The sequence below is a fragment of the Musa acuminata genome, chromosome BXJ2-5 (assembly GCF_036884655.1).
Source record: "Musa acuminata AAA Group cultivar baxijiao chromosome BXJ2-5, Cavendish_Baxijiao_AAA, whole genome shotgun sequence".
Taxonomy (NCBI): Eukaryota; Viridiplantae; Streptophyta; class Magnoliopsida; order Zingiberales; family Musaceae; genus Musa; species Musa acuminata.
In genome coordinates, this window is record NC_088342.1 from 6,129,173 (window position 1) to 6,153,944 (window position 24,772).

Below are 24,772 nucleotides of genomic sequence, written 5' to 3' on the forward strand. Positions count from 1 at the left end.
TTTTTTATTAAATAATATATTCAAGATAATAGCATCAAATATGATTCAAATAAACCTAAAAAATTAATTTTTATTTATGCCCACCATGAAAACTAAAATTGAAATCCACCTAATTAAGATTAGGACTAATTACATATTACCTCCTTAGTTAGTTACTTTTAGTATATTAATTTTTAAAATTTTAAAAACTATATTGATATTAATATAATTATAAAAGTAAAATATTTTTGTTTATTTATTTTATTTGCGTGCGTGGATGATGACATAATTGTTGGGTGTCAAATAACTCTTCACCGATAGTTTGGGCGATGTTATTAACTTAAAAGAATTATAGGGCAAATGCGCAAATAACTCTTCACCTCATTTCTTCGCAGACTTACCCGTATGGTGTGTCCGCGCTATATATGATGTCGACCTCCTTCGTCTCTTTTTGGAATCGCCGGTAAGGGCTTTGTTCCGCCAGATCCAGGGCGCCAGATCCCTTGCCTTCTCGCTCTCTCCGGCTTCCGGAACCCTAGCCGAGGCCCGAATCGGCTGCCATGGCCGCGGCCAACGCCCCCATCGTGATGCGGGAAGCCTTGACGGTGAGTCTCCTCGCCCTGCCCTTCCGCCTTCTCGGTTTCTTCCCGTGTCTTCTTTTCTTGAGCCCCGGTCCCTTTGGATCGGGGAAGTTTGCGATTCTTGGTAGGTTTTGGGCGGAGATCTTGGATTTGGTTAGGATGTGTTGGTGTAAATCTTGATCTGTTAGAAACTTCTTGGGACGATTGGCATTGTTCTTGACGATGCGGGGAAAAAGAAACGCTTCTCTTGTGTGTTCTGATGGCTGTTGGTGTGATCTTCAGCTTCCGAGCATCGGGATCAATCCTCAGTTCATCACGTTCACGCATGTCACGATGGAATCGGACAAATATATATGCGTCAGGGAGACCTCTCCAGAGAATAGCGTCGTTATCGTTGACATGAACATGCCGATGCAGCCGTTGAGGAGGCCGATCACTGCGGATTCTGCTCTGATGAACCCTAACAGCAGGATTCTTGCTCTTAAAGGTACTTATATAAACTGGCACATCTTTTGTTCGAATTGTTTGTTACTGCTTGAAATGGTCTTCTTTTGATCTGATGTTATCTCGCGTTTGATCATTCTAACATACTTTTCAAGTCGATCAATATGATCACATTGGAATGAAAGCCGTGAACTAGTATTGCCTCTTTGGTACCATTAATTTTATCATGGATTCTATTCGATAATAGAAAATCTGGATTGGTCTCTAAGCTCGTTCTGATGTCTAACTAGGTACTAGCTTTCCAATGATGTAGTCGAGGTTTTGACTGATTTATATAGGTAACTGTGCATGAAGCATTTATCTTCTACAAGCTTGTACGATAATCTTAGTATGGCTTATATAATAGAAATTGACACCATGATTCAACCCTAAAAAATGATAAGTACAATACAAAGAAACTGCTGTTACATGTGTGACATGAGCTTGACATCTCCTTTTTGACTATAATTGAGCTGATTCCCTGTAAACAAACCTTGTTATGCTCTGCTGTTGATGACTTTCTAGAGGCAAGAAGAAGAAGGTAATGGGTTGGTGGAAGGAGCTGTTAGTTAGCTTTTGGTACATCAAATTAAAGACACAAGTATCAGCTCTTCATTTCACTAGTAGTAGGTTTCCAAGTTAACAAACATATTCTGACTAGACTTTTTGTTCTCCTCACTTTAAGCCATTTGAATTCAATGCTTAATGGAAAAAAAAAGCAATTTCTTGTTTCAAGTTCACATTTATATTCATAATTCTCTTGGAATTTTTTAGTGAATTCTGATGGCACGCTCTCCATTGTAAACTGAGACAAAAGAAAACGCAAGTGAGCTAATGAGAGATGAGTAGTAAGGAAATGAAGATTCAAAAAGAAAGTTTTCTTTGCCAACTATAATTCGGATGGCCTTTTACCTCTTAAAATGGCAATTATCTTTTGTGGTATATAAGGTGATTTTCCTCGTCTAAATTAGATTTCAAAAATATGTATATGGTGATGTGGTCATTTGGAATAATAATAATAATACTTGAATGGTTGAACCAACTGTTGCCACATAATTCATTTTTTTGAACCAGGTTATCTATTTGCAATTTTGATATGCTTCTTCCAGAACTTCATACTCCTTTCTCAGCATTCTTTTGTAAATCTTGAGAAATACCTTTCTTCTTATGAGTTTTGACCACTCAACACCATACACTGTTAATTGTATGAGGATGCTACTACAAGTTCTTACACGTCATAATAGGTAGTTCTCATTTATAAAATAAAACCATTTTTGAATAAGGAATCTATTCTTACTACGTTTATTTAAGGAATTATTTAATGCTTTTCCTTCCAAAAGACCCTACATACACCTCTCTTTGTGGTAATAAATGCATTTAATGGGTCATAGCATGATGGAATACCATGTAATCAGGATTGAAGTTTCATATTGTCAGAACATGGTTTACTGAATCAAAGAAATCTCCATGCATGCTGCTTATATGGACTTTAATGATGAAGGCGAGGAGTTCATTTTCATGAAAAGTGGATTCCATCATATGATTTTTTTTTTTTTATATTGGTGAATGCTGATGCACGATGTGTTAAATATCTGTTTCATAACTAGCCATAATTCTTGTGGAAGTTGATCTTCTTCTGGGTCTGTGCTGCCAGCACTAGGTTTTCAAGGTTTTTTCTATATTTCTTGTATAAGTATGCATGCGTGAAGTTGTTTTATTAATTCAAAAATAAAATTAAATGGATGCTTTCAGCCTTTCCTGAGGTTGTTCAAAAACTCTCCAGTAACCTATAATCTGTTAATGTTGCAGCTAAAATACCTGGAACCACTCAGGATCACTTGCAGGTATTCAATATTGAGGCAAAGTCTAAAATTAAATCTCATCAGATGCCTGAGCAGGTAAACATGTTAAAAACTTCAAGATTCTTTTTATCTGGTTGAAGTTTTTTCCGTTGGCTTTTGATATTCAATGATAATTATTTAATATGTTGGAACTTGTCGCAGGTTGTCTTTTGGAAGTGGATAACCCCAAAGATGTTGGGTCTCGTCACACAAACTTCTGTCTATCATTGGTCAATCGAAGGTTATCCACTGATCATAGAACAAGTGGCTTTTATTATTTCGTGGAGAACCTATAAAGGGTTGCATAATAATTGATGATGGAGAAATTTGTGCTATCATGAGTGTGTGCAGGTGAAGCCGAGCCTTTGAAGATGTTTGATAGGGCTGCTAACTTGACAAACAATCAGATCATTAACTATAAGTGTGACCCCACAGAGAAATGGCTAGTTCTTATTGGAATTGCACCTGGTGCTTCAGAGGTATTTTTGGAACTTTTCGCTGATTCAATACATTTGGTCATTTAGTATACCTGTCCATTTATGTTAAAGAAACAAAAAGTTGCTAAAGTTTTTATGCAGTTTGCTTTTGCACTGTCTTCCCTTGCTATTCTATCTATTGCTTTGATTGCATGTGTAAATATTTAGATATACGACCCTGGAGATGCATAGGTCTCTGACCATATTTAGTTCTCCTTTCATAGAAACATGAAATTTACAAAATCAACCTAAGAACATATAAAAAGAGGAAGATGATAGTCACTATCAAGTACATGAGTTAGTACTTCGCATCTACAGGGGAAACTATACAACTATACAAGGTTTCAGTTTTAAAGGAGTCATAAAACTGAAAAGATATAAGGTGCAACTAACATATGAAACACACTATGAATTGGTTTGGTTTTAAAGCTTACTACAGGGATGCGGATATAGATTCCCAGTAAAATGTATTAATGACATCTACTGTATAAAATAGTCGAAAGTAATCTGGAAGCTATTGTATTGGGATTATATGAACCTCGGCATTTGTGATGAGCATATCTGGATGTTCTCGTAGAGTAGCACATACTGCCCCTATCCGAAGAGGCGATTGACTTCTACAAATCTTGTATTACAAACACTAGAATTGAAAAGGGCACAGCTTTCTTCCTTTTCCTAGAACCAAAGACCTTATGCCTTCATATAATAAGTATTTACAGTAGAAAACCTTCCTAAATGAAAAATAACTATATCTTTATGCATGTGCATGCTAATTTGCATATAAACTACTATAGGACACCCTTCAAAACTACAGGTCATATATCTACTCACGTAATATGCAAAAGGATATGTATGAGTTTTGGTAGAGCATATGCAACAACACAACTATGGATTGAGGGCCTTATGTTGAAGCATAACCCTTTAATGGTGAAAAAGGTATAACTGTTACACCATTTGAAACATATCACAAAAATTTAAGGGCATGTTTGGCAGTGTTTGTGTTTTTCGATACTTCTGAACATATAAAAGCTCAAATTTTTTTTTTGTTTTTGCATTATAATATTTAAACAGAAAATAAAAAAATAGAATGCACAAAACTGATGACATATTTAAGATTTCGATTAGTATTATTAATATCATTAAAATTTTCTGTAATGGACTTCTAATTGAAAAGCAAGGTAAGATTTAGTATGAAAAGGGGTTTAATTTAAGATTCCGAACAACAAAAAGGGATGCTAACTCTCCGTCGCAAAGTAGTAACCAATATCATCTTCATTTTCCTGTTTCTTTAATCACTTGTTGGCTTTAAGGATGGTATAGAGAAGTAGACGGTCACCTAGTTATGCCACCATCCCTTCCGATATTATTTTGGAAGATATCCTGCCATTGTTTGCTGTTCTTTAGCAGCTTATTGGACAAGCATTTCAGCTTCTTTGTTATCATTCAGTAGCAATGCTGTGATGTTGACTATTTTGCTCGACTTCTTTCGGGTCCATTTGCTACTTACTTTCATTCTTTGTCTTAATGCTCTTCTCTATCGAGTTAACTAATGAAAATTCAATTACTACTTCATGATAGGTAGGTTCAATAGTATGTTTTTTTCTTATGTAATTTAATGTTGGTTGCAGAGACCACAACTGGTGAAAGGAAACATGCAGCTCTTTTCCGTGGATCAGCAGCGAAGTCAGGCACTTGAAGCACATGCTGCATCCTTTGCATCATTCAAGGTTAGTTTTTTTCCATTGTCTTATATTGGTGTACACTGATTCCTACAATTGCTGTTCATGTTTGTCTTTCTTTTTTTCTCCATTCTTGATTCTCTGGTCATCTCTGTCACAGGTGGTTGGGAATGAGAATCCCTCCACTCTCATTTGTTTTGCCTCAAAGTCTAGTAATGCTGGACAAATTACCTCAAAGTTGCATGTCATTGAACTTGGAGCCCAACCAGGTACGTCACTGTTTATTAATTTTAATTATTAGTCATCTGCAGGAGTGTTCAAGAGGAAAGTCAATTGTCCATGTGAAGAGCAAGGGTTAATAGCTTTACAGTTACGTTAGAAAAAAATCTCCCATTACTTATTACATTCGGTGGAAATGACAATATCAGAATTTTTATTTGCATTTTCTGAATATATAGAACACTAGGTGAAAGAATTTAAGAAAGATAAGAGGCTGAAATTTAGTCTTATTTTACTATGATACTGATTGTGAGATCAGTTAAGAGCCTACTTTGTTCTTTTGGACCTTATAGTTGGGAATTCTCCAACACTTGGGATGGTTGTATCTAGAATAGTTATGGACAAAAAAGAACGAGAAAAAGATTACCTCTGTTCAAGAACATGGTTTGATTTGGCATGATACTTCTTTTTGGTATCTTTTCTCCTGAAAAAAGTGAAACCTTTACCAGGGAAGCCAGGTTTCACAAAGAAACAAGCAGATCTATTCTTTCCACCAGATTTTGCAGATGACTTCCCTGTGGCAATGCAGGTGATGGTCAAGCTATTCCAGTGAAATCTCAATAAACATATTTGTATTTTTATTAAATTACTGTCCTAATTGTTATTCATTTTGGCAGATCTCCCAAAAGTACAGTTTGGTATATGTCATCACAAAACTTGGTTTGCTATTCGTATATGATCTTGAAACAACAGCAGCAGTTTACAGAAATCGAATCAGTCCAGATCCTATATTTCTCACAACCGAGGCTTCAAATATTGGTGGATTTTATGCGATCAACAGGAGGGGCCAGGTTCTGCTGGCTACTGTTAATGAAGCAACAATTGTGCCATTCATCAGTGGGCAAGTATGTTACTGCATCAGCAATTTTTTTTGACATATTTCACTTGTTTAGATATGTTATTGACCATTGTGTATCATGACCTTCACAAGTTGAACAATCTGGAGCTTGCTGTTAGCATTGCAAAACGAGGCAACCTTCCAGGAGCAGAGAATTTGGTAAGTTATAAATCTTTTATTTATTATTAAACTGTAATTATAGATATGTGAATGGTTACTCATGAACTGACAGATCATTTACTTTCTATATTCTCCAGTTCCTGAAGTGTTTGGTTTTGATCTTTGTTGGCCATGCTTATCATTTCATGAATGACAATACCTTTCTAAGTTGCCAAAAGATGAACGCTCAAGTGAAAGCAAGGAACTCGTGAATATCAAAATTTAAAATATAATTAAGGAGATATACGATCAGTGAAATAAAAATATGATTAAGGAGATATAGCAATGACAAATTCGATCCTGTAAACAATTAATTGGCTGTATTAACAAGAAATTAACTATTATTAAAGATGATTAACATTGCAAGAGAAAGAAACAAAGGGAAGGAAAGGGGAAGAAGTAGAGAAAAGTAGAAGAGGGGGGAGGTTGACTATTGGGATGGTAGTCTTCGAAGAGGAGGGAGAGGGTGGCTGTAAGTTGGGAGGAGGGAGGGGGATGGGGGGTGATTGTGAAAGAAGAGGAGAAAGAAAAAGAGGAGGAATGAGGAGAATGTGGGAGGGGACTGCAAGAGGGAAGGAGAGAGGGAAGGAGAAGGGAAAAGGAGAAGAGGAGGAATGAGGAGAACGTGGGAGGGGAGGGAGAGGGGGCTGTCGGGATGTGATGGAGGAGGGGGAGGAGAAAGAGAGAGCAGTGACAATGGATGGGAAGGAGGAGATGATTACCGCAAGAAGAAGATGTTGAAGGGCCATGTGAGAGGAAGCTGCACATTGGTAGTTGGAGTGTTGCCTTTTCACGCACTGCAAGATGAAGCCCTTTGTCGATCATCGGAGTGCCACCTTTGCACACACCGTGCAAGGTAGCCATTCGCCAGTACATTATCCAAGGAGGGTGAAGGGTTAGGGTTGCTCTTGCACGGGGGATGAGGGTGCGTGTGATGGGTGCCTCTTGTTTTCTTTAATCAAACCAGGATCACATGAGCACCTCAACCTGGTTAGCTCAGGCATGTGCTTAGGCAATGCCACGCTCGCACGGACCCAAATCGAGGTGATCGTGCCTTGCCTAGCCTCGTCTATATATGTAGACATAATAAATCCAAGCAAGATTTATGATATTAGTGGTTTGCTTACCACTTTGTATGCCTAGTGTACCAGTGATTTAAAAAGCACTAGGCGCCAAGGTCCCAAAACACCCGAGGCACTAGATACTCTGAAATATTAAAATATAAAAAATATATAATATAATTAAAAATATAATTATTTAAATAAAATATGATATTAAATTAAAAATATATTGTTAACAGTATAGTATATTACTTAAGTTAGAGGGAGAGAAAAAAATATTCTCTGAAATATTAAAATATAAAAAATATATAATATAATTAAAAATATAATTATGTACATTAAAAATATGATATTAAATTAAAAATATTCTATTGACAATATATTACTTAAAGTTAGAGGGGGAGAAAAAATGTTAACAGTAACAGAGGGAGATAGTAGCAGCGGTGGAGGATTAGTTTAAGATAGTTGTAGCAGTGCTGCCAACGACAGCAGTGGCAGTGGCAGAAACTGTGGACAGCAGCAGCGACAACGAGGGAAGCTGCAGACAGTAGCAGTGACAACGACGAAAGATGTGAACAACAGCAGTGGCAATGGCGGAAGCTGCGGACAGTAGTGGCGACAGTGATGGAAGCTCCAGAGGGCGTCTTATTACGGCCTTAGCTGGAATTGCCAAGGCGTGTGAGACACCCTTGCGGCCAAAACGTGAACTTAGCTTACGTTGCCTAAGTCGTGAGACATCCTTGCAGCAAAGACGCGAACTTAGCTTACGTTGCCTAAGTCGCGCTTCACCCTTGCGATATTGCTATGCAAAGATCAGCCCACTTGCAACCTCTCGCAGGTCCCAAAGGACCTGTAAAAGAGAAAGTTGATTAGTTCGAAAGAACGAGCGACGGACAAGTCCCGACGTCTCGCGAAAAGGGGAAGCTTTACAAGCAATTCAGCGAGCACCTCGCGTGCACAAGAGAAAAGAGGGAGAAAGGGAAAACAAGGACTTTAGAAGGTTGAACGAACAGCTGCAAGTCCACAAACAACTGCTCACCGGGTGTTGGGCTCGACAACAAGTTCCCGTCAAGGTAACGTACGAACTTGCGAAAGGTTGTTCAATGCCCGACACTATACCGAAGCCCCATCCAGTCCTGTGCCACCCGGGGGGTTCAAAGGGGTTGAGATGACTGATGTTTTGGTGAGCGGAGGCCGGCTGCAGGAAACATCCTGCGGCACACGAAAACGGAGCTGTTTTGGGGCTGTTTTGCTCGGTTCGGTGAGCGGTCGTTTTGTAGCGCTGCAACTTGTTCGAACTTACATTTTTACAAGCAAAATGACTTAAAACCAAGGCAAAACAGGCTGCCAAGTAGTTGTACATGTAGATGAGAGCGACGAACAGTTCGTTGAACGGAGTTGTTGCGGGTGTGCGACGACCGTTCGTGACAGTCTGTCGGTGGCGAAGGAACCCTGCGGTCCTCTCCCTCGATAGTGGAAGGAAGCGACAGCGGAAGGAAGCTATGAGGGCCATCAGACTCGTTCGTCGACGACAAAGGAAGGCTCGGTCCGTTGCGTCTATGGCGAAGGCAGCGGCAGAAAGTGTCAGCGGCGGAGGCAGAAGCAGCGCTAGGATTCCTCAGGGTCATGCAGGCGTGGAGCGTGGCTTTTGAGGTGAACTAGCCTTAAATCAATTCGGTTCACCTAATTGAATCGGGTGCTCGCCTGAAGCACCCAACGCCTACGTTCAGGCGAGCGCCTCATTGAAGCGTGCCGCCTGGTGTGCACACGAGGTGCTCGGGCCTCGCCTCGCCTCGCCCGAGTGCTTAGGCGAGTGCTTGAGTGCCTATTTAAATCACTGTAGTGTACCACCAGGCAATGCAACAGTATGAATCGGGAGCCAATGAAATCACCTAGTCTGTGTATTGGTCCATGGTCAATTTGATAATACCTGTCCTCGAGTATATTATAAACCTTAAGAATAAGATGAATAATACTTTCCTTTTGCCAATTTTCTGCTTTCTCTTTGGTGTTCTATCAATAATTTACATGGGGAAGAAAGTTTTATGCTGATAGTAGCTCCCTATGTATGGGAAGAATTGCATACACTTCCTCAGTTATATCAGTCATTAATAGGTACAGTGACATTGTTTTTCTTGTGTTTTATATTGAAGTGAGAGATAATTAGAACAAACATTGTCTTTGAATTTATATTTATTGCAATTTTCTTTTACCAGTGCTATTTGAGAACTTAATTAAGAGATTTTCTTATCATTTACATTTTTTTGTCTCTCCAGGTTGTTCAGAGGTTCCAAGAACTATTTTCCCAGACGAAATATAAGGAGGCCGCTGAACTTGCTGCGGAATCTCCACAAGGCATTCTTCGAACTCCAGAGACTGTTGCAAAGTTTCAGGTAATGTAGATTATATTGGTGTCATTTATTTTTGCTTCTTCCAGCATACTTGGAGCTCATGCTGCTTTGTCATTATAGAAATGCATGATTTGGAGTTGCGAAAGGTTTTTACACTGAATATCGTCTGTTAGTTCATTGATATACACTGTATCTTTGAATAAGAAAAAAGAAAAAGAAAAAAGAAAAAAGAAAGATTATATACCCAATTTTCCTTATATTTTTTATATTTCTCTCAACATCTATTTTGGTATCTCTTATGCTGCAGAGTGTTCCGGTACAAGCTGGGCAGACACCACCACTGTTGCAGTATTTTGGAACATTGTTAACAAGAGGAAAACTTAATGCTTTTGAATCTTTAGAGTTATCTCGTCTTGTTGTCAACCAGAACAAAAAGAACCTACTAGAGAACTGGTTAGCTGAAGACAAACTTGAGTGCAGTGAAGAACTTGGGGATCTTGTCAAGGTAAGTGGCATACCAGACTCATGTAATTATTTCAGAGCTATCATAGACATAATTAAAACAGCTATTTGTCACTATTAGAATGTACTTTGTCAGTCAGCACATATCAGTGAATAGAAGCCTGTTATTTTGAGCATTGATTATTGTGTTTTTTGTAGACTGTAGACAATGATCTTGCACTGAAAATCTATATAAAAGCAAGGGCTACACCAAAAGTTGTTGCTGCTTTTGCTGAACGAAGGGAATTTGACAAGATTCTTATTTACTCAAAGCAGGTTACTTTTTTTCCCCCCCAAATTGTTCTTGAAGATATTCACTTAAACTACCAGTATATTTATTCCTGACTGAATGTCACCCTGGTGCATCCTGCTCCATCAGAAGATGCATCAACCTGACACAGTTATATTTTGACCTAGATATATGTTTCAGAAGAATATAATATTGTTCTTAATTGCAGGTTGGCTACACACCAGATTATCTTTTCCTTCTGCAGACAATTCTGAGGTCAGATCCTCAGGTAAGAGTATGTTCATAGTGACATGAGGGTGTCTAGGTAAATTGCATATATAGGTCTGATGGACCCTATGATGTGGTATGTAACTGCAACATTTTGAATGATTCATCATTTATTTTAGAAGTTGCTTCACGGTTTACATTGTGAGATTTCTTTTAGACTTTGAAATTCCATCTGTTTAATCTTATTTTTCTTAAACTTTTTGGGAGCAGTTAATTTTTTTGAAAATCCATCCGATTTCTTTTACAATCTTCTTTTCAGGGAGCAGTTAATTTTGCTCTTATGATGTCACAAATGGAGGGAGGTTGTCCAGTGGATTACAATACAATCACTGATCTCTTTCTTCAGGTTTAAATTCTCTCTCTGTACATGGTGTTTAAGGAAGGTGATAATAAATGCAAAAGTTTCATATATTTGAAATATAAGTAATGGAGTTGCAGTTCTCTGATTGTCTAGTTTTGTTGTTGACTTTTCCCTTAAGTAAATCTTAAAGTTGCTAAACGACTTCCTGATTTTTCATGGTTATGATTTGGTAGAGAAATCTGATTCGAGAGGCAACAGCTTTCTTGTTAGATGTCTTGAAGCCAAATCTGCCTGAGCATGCTTTTCTTCAAACCAAGGTAAGATTTTCTCAAAGTTAAGGCATGTAAGGTTTTCTTTCTTATATTCTTGGTCTCTTTTTGACCTTTCTAAATTATTGCAGGTTTTAGAGATAAATTTGGTGACATATCCGAATGTTGCAGATGCTATATTGGCTAATGGAATGTTCAATCACTATGATCGTCCTCGGATTGCTCAGCTTTGTGAAAAAGCTGGCTTATATGTGCGAGCCCTTCAGGTAGTATACTTTGTAGATATTATTTGGAGGCAAGTTTTCCATGTTTCAAATTATTAATCAATTGTATCTGATGTCACAGCATTATTCGGAGTTGCCTGATATAAAACGTGTCATTGTGAATACTCATGCCATTGAACCACAGGTACCTTAGTTACATCATTTCATCCAATTATATAGATAGTAAACTAAATATTAAATCAGAACTACCTCACTACAGGCGCTTGTTGAGTTCTTTGGGACACTTTCCACAGAGTGGGCACTAGAGTGCATGAAGGACCTTTTAATGGTCAATTTGAGAGGGAACCTTCAGATAATTGTGCAGGTAACTTTTCTTCTCTTATTCTGGAAGTTTTTTAAGATGACTTTGTGCAGGTTTATGACATATATATTTTTTGCAGACTGCGAAAGAATATTCTGAGCAGTTAGGTGTGGATGCCTGCATAAAATTATTTGAGCAATTTAAGTCCTATGAAGGTCTTTACTTCTTCTTGGGTTCTTATTTAAGCTCCAGGTATTTGCTCAGACTAGATAGTTAAGGATTGGTGCTTTGCAAACATGGCAAGAATGTTGATCTCTTTTTTTTTTCTTCTTTTTGCTGGATTAAAACAGTGAAGATCCAGACATACACTTCAAGTATATCGAGGCAGCAGCAAAAACTGGACAGTTAAAAGAAGTTGAGCGTGTAACAAGAGAATCTAATTTCTATGACCCTGAGAAAACAAAGAATTTTCTGATGGAAGCCAAACTTCCAGATGCAAGGCCCTTGATCAATGTTTGTGACCGGTTTGGTTTTGTTCCTGATTTGACTCACTATTTATATACGAACAACATGCTCCGTTACATTGAAGGCTACGTTCAGAAAGTAAGATTTTCTTTTAACTGGGTGCTAGTTTTGTTTGCTGCAGTAATAAACTAGCATCCATTGTATTGAAGATCCAGGTCAAATTTGACTGTTGGAGTTTTGGATAATTCAGTTCATTTTTCAAAAATAATTAAAGTAGCTACTGTTGGTTCTTTGGGTTGTATTTATAGGTAAACCCGGGAAACGCTCCTTTGGTAGTTGGGCAACTGCTGGATGATGAATGTCCTGAAGATTTTATTAAGGGTCTGATTCTTTCTGTCCGTTCTCTCCTGCCTGTCGAGCCTCTTGTGGATGAATGTGAGAAGAGGTACGTAGCATTGCATCTTATCGTACCCTTGAAAACAATCTCCTTGGTCTAATGGGTTCTACGTCTAATTCTTTATATAAAACAGGAATCGGCTACGACTGCTCACACAATTTTTGGAACATCTTGTTAGTGAGGGTAGTCAAGATGTTCATGTCCATAATGCTCTTGGAAAAATTATCATAGACAGCAACAACAATCCAGAGCATTTTCTAACTACTAACCCATATTATGATTCACGTGTTGTTGGTAAATATTGTGAAAAACGGGACCCTACTCTTGCAGTTGTTGCATATAGACGAGGTCAATGTGATGATGAACTTATCAATGTTACCAACAAAAATTCCTTGTTCAAGCTGCAAGCCAGGTGTGCCCTTGGAGTTTGTATGAAGTTAAATATGTTAAGAGGCTTTTTTTCTTGACATCGCTATTCACCTTTATGTGTCTTCTTTGTTGATAGATATGTCGTTGAAAGGATGGATGCTGATCTATGGGAGACAGTTCTTCAACCTGAAAATGAATACAGAAGGCAACTTATTGATCAAGTTGTTTCTACCGCATTGCCTGAGAGCAAGAGCCCAGAGCAAGTCTCTGCAGCTGTTAAAGCTTTCATGAGTGCTGATCTTCCACATGAACTTATTGAATTACTTGAGAAGATTGTGCTACAGAACTCTGCCTTCAGTGGGAACTTCAATCTGCAAAACCTGCTGATTTTAACCGCTATTAAAGCAGATCCACCAAGGGTCATGGATTACATTAATAGATTAGACAATTTTGATGGTCCAGCAGTTGGTGAGGTGGCAGTTGAAGCACAACTTTACGAGGAAGCCTTTGCCATATTCAAGAAATTTAACTTAAACGTTCAGGCAGTAAATGTCCTCCTGGATAATATCCAAAGCATAGAGCGAGCTGTAGAGTTTGCTTTCCGTGTTGAGGAAGATGCTGTGTGGAGCCAGGTTGCAAAAGCTCAATTGCGGGAAGGGTTAGTAAGTGATGCAATTGAATCATTCATTCGTGCTGATGATGAAACCCAGTTCCTCGATGTTATTCGGGCTGCTGAAGATGCTAATGTATACCATGACCTGGTGAAGTACTTGTTGATGGTGAGGCAGAAAGTTAAAGAGCCGAAAGTGGATGGTGAACTGATATTTGCATATGCTAAGATTGATAGGCTAGGTGAAATTGAGGAGTTCATTCTCATGCCAAATGTTGCTAATCTTCAAAATGTTGGCGACCGTTTATTTGATGATGCTCTTTACGAAGCTGCTAAGATTATATTTGCTTTTATTTCAAACTGGGCAAAACTGGCTTGTACACTCGTTAAGCTGAAGCAGTTCCAGGGTGCTGTTGATGCAGCTCGCAAAGCAAATAGCTCAAAGACATGGAAGGAAGTTTGTTTTGCTTGTGTTGATGCTGAGGAGTTCCGCTTGGCACAAATATGTGGTCTGAATATTATTATCCAGGTAATGCTTTATCATATGAAGGAACAATTTCCGTATCTATTGTTTTTACTAGGCCATTTAGAATGCTGCATATTCTGGTTTTAATTGTATGTTATCTGTTGACTTTTAGGTGGATGACCTGGAAGAGGTTAGTGATTACTATCAGAACAGAGGTTGCTTCAATGAGTTAATCTCTCTCATGGAGAGTGGCCTTGGCTTGGAACGTGCACACATGGGCATCTTTACAGAGTTGGGGGTCCTATATGCTAGATACAGATCAGAGAAACTTATGGAGCACATTAAACTTTTCTCAACCCGCTTGAACATTCCCAAGCTTATTCGTGTTTGTGATGAGCAACAACATTGGAAAGAACTAACCTATTTATATATACAGTATGATGAATTTGACAATGCTGCCACAACTATCATGAACCATTCTCCAGATGCATGGGATCATATGCAGTTCAAAGATGTTGTAGTCAAAGTTGCAAATGTGGAGCTCTATTACAAGGCTGTTCATTTCTACTTACAAGAACATCCTGACCTCATCAATGATGTTTTACACGTGCTTGCACTTCGTGTGGACCACACACGTGTAGTAGATATCATGAAAAAGGTGAAAAATTGTTCTTACAAATTTTTATGTGAGTTCACCATAATTTTTTAGTTCTATCATGAAAAAAGCAAACAAGGTGGTTTTGTTTTTACTGGAAATGCAGTTTTTCTGTTTGTATAAGGTTAGATGTGTTTCGGTCTAACACTTTCTTGCTTCAGGCTGGTTACTTGCATCTTGTGAAGCCATATATGGTTGCAGTTCAAAGTAACAACGTAGCTGCTGTTAATGAAGCACTAAATGAAATTTATGTTGAGGAGGAAGACTATGATAGATTGCGTGAATCAGTTGATTTGCACGATAACTTTGATCAGATAGGCCTTGCACAGAGGGTAAAGTTGTTATAGATATTATTTCATTAAATAGTTATGGATATTCTCCTTATGAGTGTCTTGTTTCGTTAGATTGAAAAACACGAGCTTCTTGAGATGCGGAGGATTGCTGCATATATCTATAAGAAAGCTGGGAGATGGAAGCAGTCCATTGCACTATCCAAGAAGGACAACCTTTACAAAGATGCAATGGAGACGTGTTCGCAGTCTGGTGACCGTGAACTTTCAGAAGAATTGCTTGTTTATTTTATCGAACAGGTAAAGGTCTTGATGTGTCATACTGATTACTTATAAATACATGTTTTCAGGTAGAAATCTCTGAAGAATAGTTTGATATTTGAAAAAATGGTTGCAAACTAGTAATGATACCATATTTTTTATCTTTTGAGTTATCCTGGAAAAGGAACTTAGGTTTTATTTTTTATATGCTTCTTACTTCATATAAAATGCTTCAGCGGTTCAACTATTTTTTTTTCCCTTTTATGCTTGGTTTGGAAGTATGAATCAATTGTTGTAACTTATGCTTTGCATTAAATCATGATAGATGTATATTTGTTTGTGCTAATCAATTCATAAAGCTAGTGCATAATATCCGATCTTTAGTGGTTAAGAATCTTAAGCTATTGTGTAATGTTGTGAAATTGTTTGTCTTGGTTATTGGAAGTGAAATATGAAATTATTATGTTAAGCATCACAAAGTGACAGTTGATAACTTATGATGATTGAGTTTCAAAATTCAACAACAATAATAGCATCCCAAAATGGGTGTGGTACTCTGTTCCGATCACTGAACCTGTGACATACGTTTTTCATTATCTTGTCTAGAGTGGCATCAAATAATTTTGAGTGACAACACACTAAAATTGTACAGAAAATGTTTGTATCATGCAGCAAACTATGAAAATCATGTAGATGCTGAATGATTTGTTGCCAACTAAGCTGTATCTTGTTCTATGATTCCTTAGATGCTATTAACTCTAAACAATAATTCCTCATGTATATCTGATACAGCATAAGGTGAACCAATAGATAACATGTGTGGATAGTTGTAAAGGTGATATGAGCAAGATTATAGGCTATAAATAATTAAAATAATACATGGATTTTATTTCTATAGATTGCCATAATGTTTTTCACCTTCAGGCAGCTTTTAGACAGTTTGCATTTGCAAAATTCAAAGGAAACAAAATTTGATCAGGCCAATTTTCGTACGACCCCGCAATGTAGTATTTATTAATAGTCAATCTGTTCATGCCTTAACTACCAGAGTTAAATTTAATGAATTTATGGGATACACATTGCAGGGAAAGAAGGAATGCTTTGCATCGTGTCTCTTCATTTGTTATGACTTGATCCGTCCTGATGTTGCCCTTGAACTTGCCTGGATGAACAATATAATTGACTTTGCATTCCCATACCTCTTGCAGGTGCCGTCGTAGTTCTTTGTGATTTCAGTTATTTTTTCGTTTTGTTGATTATGATTATTATTAAAAAATATACTCCTGTAAATGCTGTGTTTGTGCAGTTTATTCGTGAGTACACTAGCAAAGTTGATGAGCTTGTAAAAGATAGAATTGAAGCACAGAATGAAGTGAAAACCAAAGAAAAGGAAGAAAAGGATTTGGTTTCACAGCAGGTATATAGATTCTCTGCAGTTATTCCAGGATGTGTAAATTTTCCTGTTCCATAACAATAAAAATGTTGAGACTTTTTTTTTGTTTGTCTGTAGAATATGTATGCACAGTTGCTGCCTCTTGCTTTACCAGCTCCGCCTGGTATGGGAGCGCCAAACATGGGTGGACCTTATGCAGTTCCTCCACCAATGCCAGGCATGGGAATGCCTCCGATGCCACCATTTGGAATGCCTCCAATGGGAAGTTACTGAGAAATTTTGTTATTGGGACAACATGCAATGCTTGTTCTTAATGTGCAACGGTTCAAATCGATTGGAAACTCTAGTCTTGTTGATGCCGACATGTTATACATTTCATATTCTTTTGCTAGCAGTGATTGATTGCCACTGAGGCCAGAGCCTAGGGCTTTTGTATGGTCACCGTACTGTGTGAGAGAGTGGTGCTTATGATGTATAGGGTCATTTAGTGTTGAGCAAAACAACTACTGTTGTTCTTTTAAAAAAAAAATAGTTAAAATGACCTGATTAGATATTGTAAGTTAAAATGCCCTCCTCCAATGATTGGAGGGGGGTAGAGCAGCGTGGGGATATCGTGTGCGTCTCATCAAGGTCAAGGTCTCATCCCATGGCACTTCCATCTTTTATCCTGCTGTTACAACTATTATTTTTCTTGCTATTGTTGATTACTTACATGTGGAATTTACTAAGCGCAAGGAACTCTTTGGGTATCTGCTGCCAATGGAGAATCTGTCTGCACTGGTACATTCTTTGGTACTTTCCAGTTTTCTTTCTTAAATATTTTAGGTGCTTACTTTGATAAGCATCTTTATTTCTTTATTTTATAGTAAATCACTTGCATCTATCCATGTACCGACAGAACTTCACATTCATGTTTTATTCAAGTCTACTGAATCCCTTAGGCTGGCATCGAATTCCATCCTCATCACATGTTTATATGTCATCCTAATTCGATGAATCTTTTCATCACATGGCATTTAAATTTCTAGTTGTAGGTAGAAACGTGGGTTCTATCTTTCTCCTTTAGCCCGTTAAATGAAAAAAAATGGAATAAATTTATGTGTGATTAATGAATTGCCGCAAGGAATGGCAATTCATACATGACTTGATGAGGAGGTAGACAATTCAAAACTCTGACTTGGGTGGAGCTGACAACCTTCATCGATCGATGGTATCAATCATCACTACCTTACAACCTGATCTGATTCCATCTATTCCTTTTATGATTTATGGTTCTTATTAGTTCCAAGTGTCTCTATCCCCTCATCATGTGATGTATGAATTGCCTGCTGCCCTTTGTCAACATCATGATACCTTTGAGGTGCTCGAGTAGTTCCATCACGTTTGCCTGCCACAAAAGAGTTGCAAGGCTTGTGTGGTTGATTGATACCATCAATCAATGAAGGTTGATTGATAATACCACAAAAGAGTTCCAAGTTTTGAATTCTCTATCCCTTCATCGTGTGATGTATGAATTGCCTGCTGCCCTTCGTCGACACCATGATACCTTCAAGCATGACGCCACACAACAATGGAGGAGCGGATGATCCCTGTTTTCCATGTGTCTAGGTTACAAGTGCAGAACAATGACTGCAAAATTGTATATAAAAACCATCTGTAATCATTTTGAAGACCTTTGAAGACAAACTTTAATTCCCTAACAAATAATTGGAATCTTAATTTCGTCCTCGGTTGTCCATCCTGCCACTTCAACGGATTTGCTAAACTGAGCAAGAAATTACATTGACAATAACTAAAATTAATAAAACAAATCAGACTACAAATTGTGATGGAAATTTTATGCCAAAATTATGTTTGAGGACTAAGTTTTTATCATGTGCACTGAGAAAATGATAGTAATATCTACATTTTTCAGACTTTTAGGCTTCACAATATCTCCTCTATTTCCTACTTTCTCCCAACAAACAGAACTAGAACATAAGGTCACATGCTCTTTATCAGAAAAAGAAAACATGCTCTGTATCAAACCATGCACTTTACATCCCCACTGTCATAGTAGGATAATGCTTGTACAAGAGAACAAAAGGAAAGAAAATTGCTATTTAGCCATTGCCAACTCCCATCTCCAGCTATTCTACTGAGAAATAATTTCGAGTTCTGCCCACCACAATGGTGATAATCTTGGAGAAGCTTCCTCCGATTGAATAGCTGTAATCATCCTCATTCGTCCAGCAACTTGGGCCATCGTTGGGCGCTTCTCTGGTGCTGCATCTATGCAGGACACTATCACATCAGCAAGTTCAGTAATATCTTCCTCTCGGACTGAATTGAGAGTCCGGTCGACCATGTCCATCAAGGGCCTTTTCCTGTTCAAATAGCTCGAAGCCCAGAGCACAAGCAGGCCGTCATCTTCGGAGAAGGGAAGCCTTCCAGAGATAATTTCCAGTAGAAGAATCCCAAACTTGTAAACAATACTCTCCTGGTTTGAGCTTTCAGATTCTGCCCCTGCTTCCTTATCCTCGTTCCAGAATTCGAGATGTGAAATCTTAGCTGCATAGTCTTCAGTTAGATAGATGGATGAAGAGCTAAGGTTTCCAAGAACAAGAGGAGGATTGAGCTGCTCCATGTGCTCTAGACAATAAGCTATCCCCATGGTTATGCGCTTCCGTGCAGGCCAATCCAACTGTTCTGCTTCTTTGACTGTAAAAATTTGCCAGTTCCAATTCAATTAGAAGGGGGAGAAAAAAAGACACATCAAAGAACTCCAAGGAACCAGGTTAACAGAGGCTCAAAAATTTATGATTGCTACAAAAATTACTATATAAATTTCTTGTTTAAGAATCATCACATTCTCAATCCAAGGACTTTTATTACCTTTCTAAGGATTCTCCTATCATGCATGTAGTACAGAGTTTATCATCCCAAAGTTTATACAACATTGTATGATACTACTTTAAGTTGATTGGTAATTTTCATCATTAATTCCATTCAAATCGGTAAACTTAGATGTTCAAAAATTACTATATACTCACTGTGCAAATGTTCAAAAAGTGTCCCGTTTGGAGCATATTCAAACACCATCATCCTAGTAAAAGGCTCTTCTTCCTCACAATAGCCAAGGAGGTTCATGAAGTTCTTGTGATTCACTTTGGACAATGTAGAGATCTGGAAACAAAAATCAACATCACACGACTGAGACCATGTACCAAGCAAAGCAACTGTCAGCAGGAATGTAAGGATTCCAGCATACATACCTGATTCTTGAAATGAGCTTCATATTCTTCTGACCATTCTACAGCTGACGTAACAATAGTAGATGTCACCGCTATTTCAACTCCACTTGAAAGTGTTCCTTTGTACAATGAGCAATTAGATAAAGAACCAATTATGTTGCTGAACTGCTCACATGCTGTTTCAAGTTCCGATCGTCGCAGCGACGGCACACCTGCTATCGATGCATGTAATCATGAGTGCCAAAAATCACTTACAAGAAATGTTTATAACATCAAAAGGTAAACTTACCTGTAACAAATGCTTTCTGCAATTGCCCACTTAAGCCAGTCGTCCAAGGCATTACGGTGACAGACTTTTGGGTTAGATAACAAAGGACATATGCAGCAGATAAAGCAACAACAATAAGCAGAACTCCAACTATCAGAAAAATAACCCATTTTTTGGAAGGTACTTCATGGGTTTCTGGTATTTCTCCAGTTGCAGGTGGTGAAGGCACAGCTGAGGGGCTGCTGCTTTTAGTGTTACTTGGAGAAGTTGATGAAGGTGATGGTGTTGCTGATGGTGATGGTGATGGTGATGGTGCCTGATTACTGTTTACATTTGAATCAGTTTGACGACCAGGTGGTGGTAGACCATTGGCATCTGAAGGAGATGGATTGCCATTGATTTGGAGAAGTCTCCTGATGGTTGCATTTTCAACTTTCCTATAACAAATAAAGTGAAATTTCATAAAGCCTGTATATAAAGGCAAATTATAGCAAAATCTTTCTCAAATTCAGCTTGATTTTAACACAACCTCATTCTTTATGCAGAAATAATAACAAAAGCAATTTTCTCTCCAGCTTCTATAACATGATAACTGGCTACAATTAAGAGGCTTCCAAAGACTATAACATCAAATCACCATTGAATAGAAAAGACATCAGATGATGAAGTCCTATTGTAGGAATCCTTTTACACCATTTCGGTTGTATCTAAGGACGAAAGGAGCTACCAGTGTCCTTTTCTCACTGCTTGGTCCAGGTCTTGTTTGGTTAAACTCTTCCCTTGTCAGACTCCCAACCGAAACTAACTTGAGATATCCTGCCTGTATTCTGAGCTATACCAATATTTTACTTCTATGAATCTTATTGGTGCTATCTCGAACTTTCTATCAACACAACCATTCTAACTTCATCTACCTAGTAAAGTTGTTCATCCATCTCAAGATTCTCATCTTAAGTACATCGATTTTTTAGTCAAGAATTGCTATATCAGACATTCCGATTCATTGCTAGCCAACTCCATGCACTAATACACACTGGCACCAAGATGAAAATTAACTACAAAAGGTCAAAGTTATAAACATTTTCTTTTATAATTTCTTGCCTTTTTCATCATGTCAACCACTCAGCTAAAACCAATCATCTCTTACACCATGTACAAGATGTGTATGTCAGATATTGCAAATGCGGATAGAAAATACCATGAAAGAGCAACGAAATTCTTGTCACCTGTTTATACTGGCATCGACAAAGAAACTAAAAAAATATATGACATAGAAGATGGCCTTATTTCAGCAACTATTTATACAAGGTCTAAAGCAATGTGGAGCATGCTTTAATTCTCAATAAGTGCAGTAACTACATGAACTCACCTAGAAATCAGGTGTATGAGAGTATTAGAATTTCTTGTGTAAGTTTCAAATATCTGAAACTCCTGATGCACTCAGAAAAGTGTATTGCCTTCTAGGAACACATTAGATTAGTTGAGAAGGAATATCATTATTTGGTCCAAAGAAATTGGGGAATGTTATAGAAGTTCTGAAACAGTCACCGATTAGGAGTATCATGGTCATTATTAATTTCAAAACTCACCTACAGATGATGCATTGCAGAATCCTGATAAATAAGATATATTAGACCACCTAATACCACAAAATCAACAATGGTTTTGTGTGTAATCATGGCTCCTAGAATAAAATCTCCATTGATGGGCATTTCAGAAATTGGAGAATAATTCATTAGCCAATGACCAAACAATTTGAAGATATAGCCAGCACATATGGGCATCAGGGACCCCACTATATAAGATAAACAACTTGCTCTTGAATGACAAGGGCTGAAGTTAATTATCATTTTCAATTGTCAGGTAAAATGAGAGTCATGCCAAATTAGCTGCAGCTTGTTGGCATTATTCAGTGAACAAAAATATGTGCTAAGGCATTATCAAAATTATGCCTGTTCGGTAGCAACCATAAAACAATGACATAATATGACAATTATAAGAATTTAAAGATTTTCTTTGCCATAAAAAAAGTATTAAATTTCTGTGGTTGAGCATCCTTACCTTTTAACAAGTTGCCTGTTTGATGATAGCAGCTCTTCATCATTGGGATCATATAGTTCTGGTGATTTGCTATAAGCAAATCTGTTGTTTTTGAGTATACTGCAAGTTTACCATGATAATGAGGGCAATCTCACTATAGGGAATCGAAAATTTACAAAAACAATTATTCTGTTTCTTGCACTTACAGGACTTGCAGGGATAAAATATTTTCAAGTTCAGATGGCAGTGGTCCACTGAGGTTATTGCACCCCAAGTCCAACAACTCCAGCTTCTGTAATCTCCCAATCTCCCCAGGAATGACTCCAGAAAAGGAATTATTATGCAAAATGCTACATGATAATAGATGTGTAAGAACAACACTGAAAAGAAATGAAATATCATAACATCATCATCTTAACTTAAGGGGAAATTTTAATTTATTACTAATAAATTGGGTCTATGGATTTTTGGAAAAGTTGATTCCTTTTAAATTATTGGACTAGTAGACTAATTGAGTCATGTTAAAATGCATTAGAGAAACCTTTATACCTCATGAACATTAAAGAAGTGTACCTTGGGATAGTCATGCCCTGAAGAGAGCAATAGGATTAAGCTATTAAATAGGAGAAATTGTGACGCTCCAATTAGGAATATATTGATGGAAGTTTCTCGCTTGACAAGCTTAACACTACTAGGTTCTTTGCCAAAGCTCACCCTCCACGGAACCCTATAGCTCACTAGTTAAATAATGGCCTAAAATTACTCATTTGAGACACAGAAGTAATTTTTCAATATATAATGGTAAAGCTGCATATGCTGACCCTCCTAGATCCTGCATTGACGAAAATCTCATGCATTGGGCTTTCCTATTTTCTTTAGATATAATATTCCAAGACAAAAAAGCATTAAATTCCGAGTCACATCGATGTTCGACAAGAAATAATCGGGAAGATTATCTCAAAGGTTATGGAGAGAAAAAAAAAGGAAGAGATAAAAATTGCGTGGACATTCTACAGGCGAGAAAGTTCTGTGAAACACTTACATAGATCTGACGTTGATTAGTTTCCCGATATCAAGCGTGAGTGTCCCTTTAAGACAAAGATCATTCAGCTTCCTACAAGAATGATACTTTCTTCAGAATATACATCAAGCTAAATGACCAATTACAAATTACAACAAAAGAATCTAAAAGAAATCAAGGCGGCAGTGTTAATAAAAATAAGATCATTGCAACCATTAGTCCTCGGATCAGATGACATCAAGTATATTTGTGGCAAGATGAAAAGTGTCAAAGATCACTATTAAGTTATCCAGTTGGCCTTATGAATGAACAATCACATGATAAGAAATAGTGATCTAATGGCTACACAAGTCCAGAATGAACTTAAGGTGTGGATTTAATACAAATCCGCCCCCATGGGATCAACAAAATTGAGGAAAAAAGATGTATTGCATACGAAATAGCATCAATTGACAGTTAAAAGAGAGGGGTTTTCTTTCAACACATTTCGATCACTTACAAGACCACGACTTTTCCATCATCGGAGCACTCCACGCCAAACCACAAGCAAGGATTGTCAGCGGCCTCGTCCCAATTCGACAGAGCACCATAGGGATCGAACTCTACCCTGTCTTTGAACGCCAAAAGAGCCCTCCCTACACGAACCAAGGATCAACACATCGATCGAAATAATTCGTAAGCAAGCCCCAGCACATCCATCGGTCGACCTCAGAACCAAATCACCAGTAAAGACACATACCTTCTTCGTTAAGAGACGCGCCTGACGCCAAAGGAACCCACAGCAAGATCACGCAGAGCATCCACTTGTCCATCTTCCTTCACCAAACCAACCCTACCGACTCTCCCAACCAGATTCAGGAATCAATAACGAGAAACAACAAAAGACAGGAAGAACTCCCGCCGAAAGATCACTTCTTTATCTTCCTCTCCACCGGATACCAACCCGAACACTTCTCTTCCCGATCAGAATCCAAGAATTGCCGCTGAGAACAAGCAAGAAACCAAGTCAACGAAGGGGAAAGGGGATGACTTCGGAGGCGTATAAGGGGAAGGCGAGGCGGCACGCGGAATTCGAGCAGCGGTGGCGACGACGACGAAATGTTCTCTACGTATTCCGCTTTGGAAATAAGTCAGCAAAAGGTTTGATTGGTTCCTCTCATCACTGAACGAATTATAGTTGACGGAGCCGTCCGCTGTGCCATCTCGTTTAACGGTCGGTAAGCTTCTGGGAAATGACGGAGTTGAACGTACTCGGTCAGTCTTACATATGGCCTTTATTTTATTTTAGTTTATATAATTATAATATCCATTTCCAAGCTACAATTTTTGATTGGTTATGTGATGGATGGCGAGATGATGACTAGTTTCCATTCGATTTTATTTTCTCATATAAATAAATATATGAGCGAATTTCTAAAAAAAATATATATTTTTATTTATTTATCTCGAAAAGCATTCTTATTT

At 37.9% G+C, this 24,772-nt stretch overlaps 2 protein-coding genes across 4 annotated transcripts; one reads left to right on the forward strand and one right to left on the reverse strand.

The window, feature by feature from the left end:
- Positions 1-371: 371 nt before the first annotated feature.
- Positions 372-17,474, forward strand: LOC103984263 (clathrin heavy chain 1). Its single transcript, XM_009401725.3, has 30 exons — positions 372-584; positions 843-1,047; positions 2,853-2,941; positions 3,047-3,125; positions 3,236-3,363; positions 4,989-5,087; positions 5,200-5,308; positions 5,768-5,847; positions 5,936-6,163; positions 6,250-6,315; positions 9,653-9,769; positions 10,035-10,232; positions 10,388-10,504; positions 10,687-10,746; positions 11,005-11,091; positions 11,280-11,363; positions 11,447-11,581; positions 11,661-11,723; positions 11,799-11,903; positions 11,980-12,092; positions 12,191-12,443; positions 12,614-12,750; positions 12,836-13,114; positions 13,208-14,210; positions 14,320-14,805; positions 14,964-15,134; positions 15,207-15,392; positions 16,439-16,561; positions 16,660-16,770; positions 16,864-17,474. The coding sequence occupies exons 1-30, from the start codon at positions 540-542 to the stop codon at positions 17,017-17,019; spliced, it is 5,112 nt and encodes a 1,703-aa protein (XP_009400000.2). The 5' UTR covers positions 372-539; the 3' UTR covers positions 17,020-17,474.
- Positions 17,475-18,569: 1,095 nt separating this feature from the next.
- LOC103984264 (protein MALE DISCOVERER 2) lies at positions 18,570-24,446 on the reverse strand. 3 transcript variants are annotated; one of them, XM_065108297.1, is made up of 10 exons: positions 24,252-24,446; positions 24,048-24,140; positions 23,808-23,943; positions 23,330-23,401; positions 22,494-22,637; positions 22,309-22,407; positions 20,269-20,684; positions 20,001-20,194; positions 19,779-19,911; positions 18,570-19,446 (listed from the first exon to the last, which is right to left on the reverse strand). In XM_065108297.1, exons 2-10 carry the CDS (start codon positions 24,118-24,120, stop codon positions 18,881-18,883), a joined length of 1,833 nt encoding a protein of 610 aa, XP_064964369.1. In that variant the 5' UTR covers positions 24,121-24,140; positions 24,252-24,446; the 3' UTR covers positions 18,570-18,880. The 3 variants fall into 3 exon arrangements, with proteins under 3 accessions (XP_064964369.1, XP_009400001.2, XP_009400002.2); XM_009401726.3 differs by having other exon boundaries at positions 24,048-24,446; XM_009401727.3 differs by having other exon boundaries at positions 20,001-20,191; positions 24,048-24,445.
- Positions 24,447-24,772: the final 326 nt, after the last annotated feature.